This window comes from Babylonia areolata, chromosome 9 (assembly GCF_041734735.1).
Source record: "Babylonia areolata isolate BAREFJ2019XMU chromosome 9, ASM4173473v1, whole genome shotgun sequence".
Lineage (NCBI taxonomy): Eukaryota > Metazoa > Mollusca > Gastropoda > Neogastropoda > Buccinidae > Babylonia > Babylonia areolata.
The window spans coordinates 5,893,378-5,905,877 of NC_134884.1; the positions used below are offsets into that span (position 1 = coordinate 5,893,378).

Genomic DNA, 12,500 nt, shown 5'->3' on the forward strand with positions numbered 1-12,500 from the left:
CTCTCTAAAACACACACACGCACACACAACCAAAAGACTCCAAGTTTTGGGTGGGGGTGAGCAGAGCATGTGGAAGATCATGAAGGACAACCTGGAAGACCTCCTCAGCCCCAACCTCTGGCGCTCCCTGGCCTGCGAGACCGTGGGCACCATGTTCATCGTCCTCCTGGGCTGTGGTGCCTGGATCCAGGCCCCCCCCCCGGGAGTCTCTCCCATGCGGCCCGACGTGGTTCAAATCTCCCTAGCCTTCGGCCTCGCCGTGGCCACCATGCTGTGGGTCTTCGCCCACATCTCCGGGGGTCACTTCAACCCGGCCTTGACCTTGGCGACGCTGGCCACGCGGCGCGTATCGATCGTGCGGGGTCTTCTCTACATCGTGGCGCAGGTGCTGGGGGGCATCCTCGGGGCGGGGGTCCTCTATGGGCTGACGCCGGTGGAGAGGAGGGGCATGCTTGGGGCGACCTTGGTGAGTGTGCAGCCTGCCCAGGCCTTCGGCGTGGAGCTGCTCGTGACGTTCGTCTTCGTGCTGTCCTACTTCGCGTCCAGGGACTCTGAGCGTCAGGACGTGTCTGGGTCCTACCCTCTGACTGTGGGACTGGCCGTGGTCGTGTGCCATCTGTTTGCCGTGAGTAGTGGTCGTTTTGTTGTTGTTGTTGTTGTTATTTTGTTCTTTTGGCGTTATATGCCATCTGTTAGCCGTGAGTTGTGGTCGTTTTGTTGTTTTGTTCTTTTGGCGTTATATGCCATCTGTTTGCCGTGAGTAGTGGTCGTTTTGTTGTTGTTGTTGTTGTTGTTATTTTGTTCTTTTGGCGTTATATGCCATCTGTTAGCCGTGAGTTGTGGTCGTTTTGTTGTTAATTTGGTTGTTCTGTTCTTTTGGCATTATATGCCATCTGTTTGCCGTGAGTTGTGGTCGTTTTGTTGTTGTTGTTGTTGTTATTTTGGTTGTTCTGTTCTTTTGGCGTTATATGTCATCTGTTTGCCGTGAGTTGTGGTACTTTTGTTGTTGTTGCTGTTGTTATTTTGTTCTTTTGGCGTTATATGCCATCTGTTTGCCGTGAGTAGTGGTACTTTTGTTGTTGTTGTTGTTATTTTGGTTGTTGTGTTCTTTTGGCATTATATGCCATCTGTTTGCCGTGAGTTGTGGTCGTTTTGTTGTTGTTGCTGTTGTTATTTTGTTCTTTTGGCGTTATATGCCATCTGTTTGCCGTGAGTAGTGGTACTTTTGTTGTTGTTGTTGTTGTTGTTGTTGTTGTTAATTTGGTTATTTTGGCGTTATATGCCATCTGTTTGCCGTGAGTAGTGGTACTTTTGTTGTTGTTGTTAATTTGGTTGTTGTGTTCTTTTGGCGTTATATGCCATCTGTTTGCCGTGAGTTGTGGTCGTTTTGTTGTTGTTGTTGTTGTTGTTAATTTGGTTATTTTGGCGTTATATGCCATCTGTTTGCCGTGAGTAGTGGTACTTTTGTTGTTGTTGCTGTTATTTTGTTCTTTTGGCGTTATATGCCATTTGTTTGCCGTGAGTAGTGGTACTTTTGTTGTTGTTGTTGTTATTTTGTTCTTTTGGCGTTATATGCCATCTGTTTGCCGTGAGTTGTGGTCGTTTTGTTGTTGTTAATTTGGTTGTTGTGTTCTTTTGACATTATAAGCCATCTTTTTGCCGTGAGTTGTGGTCGTTTTGTTGTTAATTTGGTGGTTGTGTTCTTTTGACGTTATACGCCATCTGTTTGCCGTGAGTGGGATTTGCGGTGATCTGCAGTGGAGGTGGTGGTTGTTGCTGAAGGGTCCACGGTGTTTTCTTGTTGTTACCTGGTTATTTTCTTTGGCATTATATGCTGTTTAGCTTTGAGTAGGATTTGTGGTGTTCTGTAGTGGCGGTGGTGGTGGTTGTTGTTGTAGTGTCCATGGTGGCTGTTTTTTTGTGTTCTTGTTGTGTACTTTCTTTCTTCTGTTCTTTGGCGATATTATACCGTCTGTTTGCTGTGAGTAGGCTTTGTGGTAGTCTTAGTAGCTGTTGTTGTTATTTGTTGTTTGGTTGTTCTGTTATGTGTATTTGGTGTTATATGCTATGTTGTTGTTGATGTGGGAAGTTTTTGTGGTGGTCCACAGTGGTTGTTGTTCGGTGGTTCTGTTATGTGTATTTGGTGTTATATGCTATGTTGTTATTGATGTGGAAAGGTTTTGTGGTGGTCTTTAATGGTTGTTGTTTGTGTTGTTGTTTAGTTGTTCTATGTATTTGGCGTTATATACTATGTTGCTGTTGATGTGGGAAGTGTTTTTTTTGTTGTTTTTTTTGTGGTCCTTCGTGGTTGTTGTTGGTGTTGTTGTTTGGTTGTTCTGTTATGCGTATTTGGCGTTATATGCTATGTTGTTGTTGGTGTGGGGAGGTTTTGTGGTGATCCTGAGTGGTTGGTGTTATTTTTGTTGTTCTTTTGGTGTTGTTTCTTTTCTTGGTTGTTTTGTTGCTGTTGTCTGGTTTTTTTTTTTTTTTTTTGTTGTTGTTGTTTTATTTGGGGGTTTTCCTGTTCGTAGTCACCGAGGTTTCATATGCCCTCTGATTGTTGTATGTAGGCTCTACAGTTGTTGTATTTTTGTTGTTCTTGGGTTGTCTTGTTCGTTGTCAATTTTTTTTCTCTCCCGTTTTTTTTTTTTTCCTTTAAAAAGAAAAGTTGTCCTCACTTTGTTGCATGTTGATCAGCAGAAGTATGTCATTAAGCTACTTCTAAAACTGTTCCTGTGTCTCCTTCCTTTGTGTCAGTCAAGTTGTTCATTAATTCCTTTCCAATGGCTAGTGATACAAGTTTACTTTCTTTTCTGCTAAGTAGTCTTCTAAGGAACTGTCCTTCAGTTAGCGTTTTGATAGCTGCAGATGGATTAGAGAGAGAGAGAGAGAGAGAGAGAGAGCGTTCGTGCGCATGTCGGACATGCGCGTGTGCTTATTACACGCGCGTCTGCGTATGTTAATGTCTGCACGAACAGGCTTGGGCGTTTGCATCAAAGAGGTGAGGTTAAAAAGACTTGGAGGAGAGAGATATCCGTGCGCCCCCTCACGCGCTCTTTAACTGATCCTGCTTGTTCAACCTTGGCTTACATTTGGCACCCACAAGAAACCGCCTGTTTGTGTGTGTCCTATATGTGGAATGCCTGTACGTTACAGCTGCACTGGGTAGGCCTGAGTAGCCCGTGGCCCACGTGTTTCATATTTTGGGTGGGGCCAAAAGAAAATATGCCATTTATTCCTACTGGCTCTTAGCGCTTGTTGAGTTGTTTTGACGTGCGGCTCAGTCTTTCAAAAAGGATTCAAAAGCAAGTATATATGGCTGAAACAATCTGTGCCACACACGTTGACTCAAAAACACTTCACACACACACACACACACACACAAACACACACACACACACTGTTTCTGGCCGACTATAAGAAGCTACGATAGAGATCTAATTGCCGGAAAACGCCCCAAACAAAAAGAATCCAGTGATAAACAAATGCCAGCAAACCTAGTTACGCAGTCACCCATGAGGACAGATATACCATTGGCAGATTTGAAACTAATATTTTTTTTTCACATTTATAGCAGTAATCTGGAACTGGATAAAACCTAACTTTTGGTGATCGGTATTGCAACTTACACACATATTTTAAAAGAAATTATACGTGGAAACCGGTTTGTTTTGAAGGTGTGCATTGACTTAAAAAAAAAAAAAGTCATGTAAATTCCGTATGCTCATTACTTTTCCTAATAATTTTTTTTAGGTCATTACTTAACCATTAAAAATAGGAGAATATTTTGTTCATTTAACTCATTAACTCAGTACGGCCAGTCCTCTCTTCTCCTCTACACAGACCCCTCAGATGTCCAGTGGGTGTCTCAATGACCCAACCTTTAGCTTCCGTTGTCAGAATTGTGGTATTCTTTGTCAACATTCACCTGTTCAGTATAAGAGCCTTCCACTTGCAATATTTTGATTATGGTAATTGGGGTGAAACGCTGTTAACGTCGTCTCTTTCGCCGTTCGTATGGAGAATTAATTTGATTCATGCTCCTTACTGGGGGAATCTTTTTGAAAAAGAAGAGTTCTACCTTTTATCATTGTGCATTTATTCCCGATGTTATTATTTATTCACCTTTTTTTTTCCCTCAAGGCCTGACTAAGCGCGTTGGGTTACGCTGCTGGTCAGGCATCTGATCTGCTTGGCAGATGTGGTGTAGCGTATATGGATTTGTCCGTGAACGCAGTGACTCGCCTCCTTGAGCTACTGAAACTGAAACTGAAACTCCCGATGAAGCTTTTTTTCCCCTTTAGTTTTCAACACTCACAATTTCATTTCCAGTTTAGGTATTATTGGCAATACAGGATTTTTACAACTTATGATTATGCTTTTTAAAAACTTAAACAGAACAAAATTTTACAAAAATGCCAAGAGATACCTTTTCGACTTGGACATTTACATGAACTGCTTTTCAGGCATTCTTTGTCTTAATTCCATTGCATTCTGTGCGTAGTATAGTACGCATTAATTCCTATTCTCTGTTGATAGATGAATTGTCCTTTCTATCCAATTTTCGGAAAAGTGCAATACATTTTACGTTATCTACAATATGTGAAACGATGAACTGTGTTTTCCGTTTTAATGTGTTAAGAACACAGTATATTTCATTTTCTGTGCTAACCGATGAAATGCATTTTTCAATCTATGTGCGAAAAGATGCAAGAATTTTCATTTTATATGCGAAAACATGCAATGTATTTTCAATCTGTGTGGGAAAAGATGCAGCATATTTTTCATTTTATGTGCGAGAAGATACAGTGTAAGTTTTCATTCTATGCGCGAAAAGATGCAATGCATTTTCAGTTCTCTGTGTAGAAAGATAGATAGTATTTTCAGTTTTTTGTGTGGAAAGATGGACAGCCTTTTTCTGTTTGTGTTGAATAGTGCACGACATTTTTATTCAGGTGGTAGGAGGAGTTTGTATTATACTCCATGTTTGGTGTTACATATACTTACCATGTCAAACTGATGCAAACTAGGCCTATCTGTTTGCTCTGCTTGGCCAAATTTCGCGCGGCTAACAGTGAAAAGACGAGCAGTGCTGGCCCGGTCCGCTCTCAGCCAATCAAACGCCTCTAAACGTGGAAAGATTTTTGCTTTCCATTCAACACGTGGAGCAAAACAACAACAACAACAAAAAAAAAAAACAAAAAAAAAAAAAAGGATGATACGTTCCATGCATGGAAAATTGCAACGACGTGATTTTTTTTTCTTCTCATTCTGTGCGTGGAACTTTGAAATGAACTGAAGTTTCCAGCTCATCCACCCCAATAACTCATCACCCAACCTCTCTGCACCTTCTCCCATCTCTACCGAAAACATTGTTCAGATCTGGGAAGCTGACTTTGCCATGGTTCATCTCTGTCTGTCTGTCTGTCTGTTGGGTCTTTTTCTCTGTATGTGTGCCTTCCTTCTCTGTCTCTGTCTCTCTGCCTGTCTCTCTTTTCCTGCCCCCCCCCCCCCCCCCCCCCCCCCCCCCTCGCCAAAGCTCCCATTTTTGCCTATCGCACAGAGGTCATCATACTTACAGCACTGAACAGATAGATTATATTTTAACTAGAGCATAGAGATAGGTCCGCCGCCCCCCCCCCCCTCCAACCTCCCCTTCCCCCCCCCCCCCCCCCCCCCCCACACATCCCGCAACCTTACTCCTTGTGAACTCGGCCTAAAAAACCAAAACCCCATCCCAGAACCGTTTAAACGAACCATCAATGATGACTAACCTAACTACACCCGCAGATGTCCAACAACAACCACCACCACCACCACACAGTTACCCCACCCCCACCCTCCCGGCCCCCACTCGGAGGGGAAAGAATTCGGTAATCGTCTCCCCCTAATTACGGGTGATAGCTGGTATGTTATGGTAAGCTAAACCAGGGACACTGACTTGGTCCGGATACATGCTATGCTGCCGACTGAATGAAGTGAACTTTTGACGGCAGCTAGGAGGAAGGTGGCAGAATGGTTAAGACGCTCAGCTGCCAATACAGAGAGTCCGTGAGGGTGTGGGTTCGAATCCCGCTCTCGCCCTTTCTCCTAAGTTTGACTGGAAAATCAAACTGAGCGTCTGGTCTTTCGGATGAGACGATAAACCGAGGTCCCGTGTGCAGCACGCACTTGGCGCACTGAAAAAGAACCCATGGCAACGAGAGTGTTGTCCTCTGGCGAAATTACGTAAAATGAAATCCACTTTCATAGGTACACAAATATGTAAGCATGCACTCAAGGCCTGACTAAGCGCGTTGGGTTATGCTGCTGGTCAGGCATCTGCTCAACAGATGTGGTGTAGCGTGTATGGATTTGTCCGAACGCAGTGACGCCTCCTTGAGAAAGTGAAACTGAAACTGAAACTGACGGCAGCTTCTCCCATCCAGACCGCTCAATTTCCGCCAGAGATTTGAATCAACTGAAGAGACCCTGCCAGGGAAGATAAACAGTCACCATGGACTGAAAACTCCTAGACAGACACTTGACGAGGACTGGCACACTGTGTGTGTGTGTGTGTGTGTTGGAGCTCATGTACGTCTTATATGTATTTGACAGTGCTTTCATATCTGTGAAACTGCATGTTTGGTGCATATCTGTTATGCATGTGTGGGTGTATGTGTGAATGTGTGTCTTCATGTTTTACATTTATTTGCTTATTTATCATCATTGTTGTCTTATTTATCTATTTATTTATTTATTTATTTTTTTTTTTATTATCATCATTACTACTACCTTTTTTTTTTATATCATAATTATTATTTATTTATTTATTTATGTAAGCTTATCTAATATTTATTCACTTTTTTTTTCTCAAGGCCTGACTAAGCGCGTTGGGTTACGCTGCTGGTCAGGCATCTGCTTGGGAGATGTGGTGTAGCGTATATGGATTTGTCCGAACGCAGTGACGCCTCCTCAAGTTGAGCTGCTGAAACTGAAACTGAAAACTGGCACTCAACTGGCGGTAACAGCAGTAAACTTGCATGCTGCAGAGATTTTCAGCCGCCACTGACTACTGACTGACAGCCCAGAACCGGCACCACCGCTACTACTGAACACTTCTTCTTCTTCTTCTTCTTCTTCTGCGTTCACTCGTATGCACACGAGTGGGCTTTTACGTGTATGACCGTTTTTACCCCGCCATGTAGGCAGCCATACTCCGTTTTCGGGGGTGTGCATGCTGGGTATGTTCTTGTTTCCATAACCCACCGAACGCTGACATGGATTACAGGATCTTTAACGTGCGTATTTGATCTTCTACTTGCATATACAAACGAAGGGGGTTCATGCACTAAGCAGGTCTGCACATATGTTGACCTGGGAGATCGTAAAAATCACCACCCTTTACCCACCAGGCGCCGTCACCGTGATTCGAACCCGGGACCCTCAGATTGAAAGTCCAACGCTTTAACCATTCGGCTATTGCGCCCGTCACTACTGGACACGATGTTCAGGTTGCTGGGAATCCGAACCACTGAGTAGAGTGATGGCCTAGGTGGGAGGGTGGGTGGGAAGGAGGTAGGAGGGAGGAGAGTGGTGGTGGTGGTGGGGGGCGATTTGCAGAACACGTTAAACGAAAGAGGGGGTGAACATTTTTTTTCTCCACAGACTCTAAGAAAGTAAGGAATGGGGAATTTGTGCAGAAGAGGCCTTTAGGTAATAGGGAGTAAAGGTGTGTGTGTGTGTGTGGGGGGGGGGGGATGATTATGATGTTGGAGGTGGGGGTTTGGGGCGGGGGGTGGGTGGGTGGGTGAAGAGTAGTTGGAAAAGGGGTTGGGGAGCGGTGGGGGGTGGGGTGCGCGGGGCGAGGGGGTGTGGGGGGGTGTGGAGGAGTAAGCTGTTATTCTATCAGTTCCAGAAACAGCGGAAAATGTGTCATAACTTTTTGGCCTGGTATGAACGAGTCCAGTGTCTGGAAGTGAATCGTTCTGGAGCGTGTGAAATGGGGAGGTGTGTGTGTGTTGTGGAGGGGGTGTGGGTGTGGGGGTGGAGGTGGGGGAGAGCTCGGGGGTTATTACTTGGCTGTCTGCAGCAAACAGAGGATGGGGCGTGGGGGGTGGGGGAAGGGGAAGGGGGAGTTGGAGGAGGGGGCCCGGGGTGGGGGTGGGGGGGGGGGGGGGGAGGTCCGTGGGAAAGTTTCTGGCCGATCCAGTCCAAAACAAAATTTTCCAGCCCAAGCTGATGGAGGAGAAAAAATAGAGAAGTAAAAACCTGACCCCGCCGGGTTTTTGGTTTTCTGTTTCATTAACTCCCCATCTCCCCTCGCCTCTGCCACGGTGTCGGTGGCCAAGTCCCCCAGCAAATATCGGTGATCTCCCTTTCAAGTTAACTAGCTGTGCACTGATGCCTAAGCGCTTGCATTGCAGGGACTCTTTAATAGGGAGAGGGTGGAGACTTTGATGGTTGGTGGGGGTGAGGGGATGGGGGGGGAGGGTGTGGGGGCCTGGGGGGGTATATTACGGGAAGGAGGGTCATAGATCGGAATTTGGTGTATGGTGTCATGTGGTACTTGACAGGTCATTGAGCTGTGAATTCTGTAAATTAGTGATGCGACATTGAAAAATCTGGGTTGTGTGACCCAGTGATATTTGCGCAGGAGTATGTGTACGTGTGTGTGTGTGTGTGTGTGTGTGTGTGTGTGTGTGTGTGTGAGGGGTGGAGAGAGAGAGAGGAGGAAGGGAAGCAGAGAGAGAGAGAGAGAGAGAGACAGGGAGAGAGAAAGGCAAAGCCAGACCAGTTAATACTGGTAAGGTTTTTATGTTAAAGAACCCATGGCATCAAGGGACGTGAAGATGCATATGGAGATAGCAAATAAAAACGCGCACACAGTTTTAAAGAGTGAGTGTGTGTGTGTGGGGGGGGGGGAGGGGCTGTGGGGGGGGGGGGGGGCGAGGGGGTGCGAGGGATGCGGGGGCGGGGGATGCCGGGGGGGGGGGGGGGTTCTGTATGTAATCCATGCGAGTGTGAAACCATATTGTGGTATCATCAAATTCCATATTCTTCGCGTGATTTGTCCCCCCCAAATGGTTTCCAACACACATTCACAACGCTGGCGCAGAACTCCTGACCTGCATCTGTCCGGAAAAAAAAAGTGTACAGTTCTAAGCATAACGTGCGACCTTAGCTGGAATTCCATATCATAATTTCTGGCATCGACACCAGGACGAATCAAGGTTTCGGTCGACGGGTGCAATAGCCAAGTGGTTAAAGCGTTGGACTTTCAATCTGAGGGTCCCGGATTCGAATCTCGGTAACGGCGCCTGGTGGGCAAAGGGTGGAGATTTTTTCCTACCTCCCAGGTCAACATAATATGTGCAGACCTGCTAATGCCTGAACCCCCTTCGTGTGTATACCGCAAGCAGAAGATCAAATACGCACGTTAAAAGATCCTGTAATCCATGTCAGCGTTCGGTGGTTGATGTAAACAAGAACATTCCCAGCATTGCACCCCCCCGAAAACGGAGTATGGCTGCCTACATGGCGGGGTAAAAACGTTCATACACGTAAAATCCCACTCGTGTACATACGAGTAAACGTGGGAGTTGTAGCCCACGAACTATGAAGAAGAAAAAGAAGAAGAGGTTTCGGTCCATATTCATGCCGTGTCGGCCATGTTTCGTCCCCGATATGGTGTGGCCTTGACCCAAGGTCACGCATGCAGGCATTCATTTCCTGCAAGCTTTCCCCACAAGATACTGTCTGCTCAAGATAAAAGTATGGTCGAATCCTCGGTCGAACGTGAGCGATCTTGCATTGTATGATGCATTCCTGAACATATACCATGCACACCAAACCGATTGTGTGTGTGTGTGTGTGTGTGTGTGTGTGTGTGTGTAACTTCCCGGTATTTCATCAACGAAAGAATCAGCAGCAACGACTGGTATTTATAAGCAATACGATTTGAATGGATGGATGCCATATCAAAACACAACATGAAAAATAGGAATACCGCTGTGCCGTTTTGTTTATATAGATTTAATCTATCTATCTATCTATCTATATTATGATATTTTTGTGTTGCAGAAAAAAACAAACAAAACAATAAACAACAACAACAACAAAAACCAAAAAAGCAAACAAACAAACAAAACCTGTGTCTCATGACCGAAGCAGCCTGTGTCATGTCGATGCTGTGTATAAGAAACTCCAGCTTAGCTCACCGCAGGACGCAGTTCGTTAACTCACTCAGTACGGCCAGTCCTCTCTTCTCCTCTACACAGACCCCTCGGATGTCCAGTGGGGTGTCTGAATGACCCAACCTTTAGCTTCCGTCGTCAGAATTGTGGTATTCTTTGTCAACATTCACCTCTTCAGTATAGGAGCGTTCCGCTTGCAGTTTTTTGATGGTGGTAATTGGGGTGAAACGCTGTTAACGTCGTCTCTTTCGCCATTCGTATGGAGAGAGTTAAAGCCTTTGCTTCCTCACGTGAGACCGACGACCCAACGGTTGACTGACGTGGCTGCACCATGACGTGTCACGGCATGGACCAATCATACACCCCAGCACGTCACGTCACGCCATGGACCAATCATACACCCCAGCACGTCACGTCACGCCACGGACCAATCATACACCCCAGTGCTTCACGCCATGGACCAAACATACACCACAGTACGTCACAAACACACACCGCAGTACGTCACAAACAGACACCACAGTACGTCACAAACACACACCGCAGTACGTCACAAACACACACCGCAGTACGTCACAAACACACACCGCAGTACGTCACAAACACACACCACAGTACGTCACAAACACACACCGCAGTACGTCACAAACAGACACCACAGTACGTCAAAAACACACACTGCACCGCAGTACGTCACAAACACACACTGCACCGCAGTACGTCACAAACACACACTGCACTGCAGTACGTCACAAACATACACCGCAGTACGTCACAAACACACACCGCACCGCAGTACGTCACAAACACACACCGCACCGCAGTACGTCACAAACACACACCGCAGTACGTCACAAACACACACCGCAGTACGTCACAAACACACACCGCACTGCAGTACGTCACAAACACACACCGCATCGCAGTACGTCACAAACACACACCGCAGTACGTCACAAACACACACCGCACCGCAGTACGTCACAAACACACACCGCAGTACGTCACAAACACAAACACACACCGCAGTACGTCACAAACACACACCGCAGTACGTCACGCCACTGACCAAACACACACACCCCAGTGGGGGGTCACGCCACAGTACACAGTAACCGGCATTGAAAGAGTTAACTCAGTCCCGCCGATCAAGACAGGTCTGCAGATGATAAGCGTGAAAGAGGCGCCTCCGCCTCGGCCGAGCATTCGCGAGGGCGCTGTATGCGTTAAAGATTGTATCGTGTGCAACCTGAGCGGAAGCTTCTGTCTGGAAGAAAACAACAACAACAACATACAACTGTGTTCTGATAATCGCTCACTAGGTCCCTAACATCCCAGCCATCTTGACAATAAAGGCTCAAGGAGAGTTATATCTGCTTTAGTACAATGCCCAGCTTGTTTCAGAGATCGACGTAAGCTTACACGGAGTTGAGCTAACAGGAAACTGTAAAGCTGAATGTTCAATGGTTTTTCCATTGCAGTGGGAATTTATTTACAGCTTAGTGGGGTTTTTATATTTTCATTTTATGTTTTATTTATTTATTTGTGTGTGTTTTTATCTTTAGTTTAACGTCTATTCACTAAAAGTGTTTTTTTTTAGACGGAAAGGAGTCAAGTAGTGGATAAAGGAAAGGGAGTGCATGTGAATATTAGTGTAAAAAAGTGTTCATGTTATGTATCAGAGGAAAGGTAGATTATTATAAGAAAAAGTCTAAAGAGATTGTGGTGTGTATTGAATGAGATGTCATATGTGTGTGTGTGTGTGTGTGTGTGTGTGTGTGTGTGTGTGTGTGTGTGTGTGTGTGTGAATGACTATGACTCTAAAACAAGGAGGCAAGACTGCACTGGCTCTTCGTGCTGCAAGCTCTGGGGGCTAGAACTGAACTGTATATGACTATTGGGCTCGATGGGGGCTAGTAGGCGTTTGGGGGCCAACCCCAACACCGACTGTCCTAAAGCCCTATTGGCCGAGAGAGTGGAGGCGTAACTTAGGCAAGCACTCTCAACTTTTTTAAATTTTTTTTTAAAATCAAATTCTAGTCCAGATTGTCCGGACAGCAGTTCGTCAGAGTCGGACACGAATATCACACATTAAAATCTTAAAGTCATAGTCGAACACGGCTGCCACACATTACAATCTTAAAGTTGAACACGACTGACTATCATACAGATTTGCCCAAATCTAACCAACAGCATTAAGGAGCAAAGGGAGAGAAGTCACCGACTGAAAAAGATTTAGGGTTCACCATGTTGTTCTTCCATATCAGGACAGGCATCCTGCACAGGATTTCAATGCTACGAGTGTGTTCTTATAATAATAATAAT

The 12,500-nt window shown here is 45.6% G+C and overlaps 1 protein-coding gene across 1 annotated transcript in view; it reads left to right on the forward strand.

The window, feature by feature from the left end:
* Positions 1–12,500, forward strand: part of LOC143286031 (aquaporin-5-like) — a 35,919-nt gene that overhangs the window by 121 nt on the left and 23,298 nt on the right. The window contains exon 1 of the mRNA XM_076593550.1: positions 1–625. This exon is cut by the window's left edge and continues 121 nt beyond it. Coding sequence (XP_076449665.1) covers positions 68–625 — 558 coding nt within the window. The 5' untranslated portion in view covers positions 1–67. The remainder of the gene's footprint in view (positions 626–12,500) is intronic.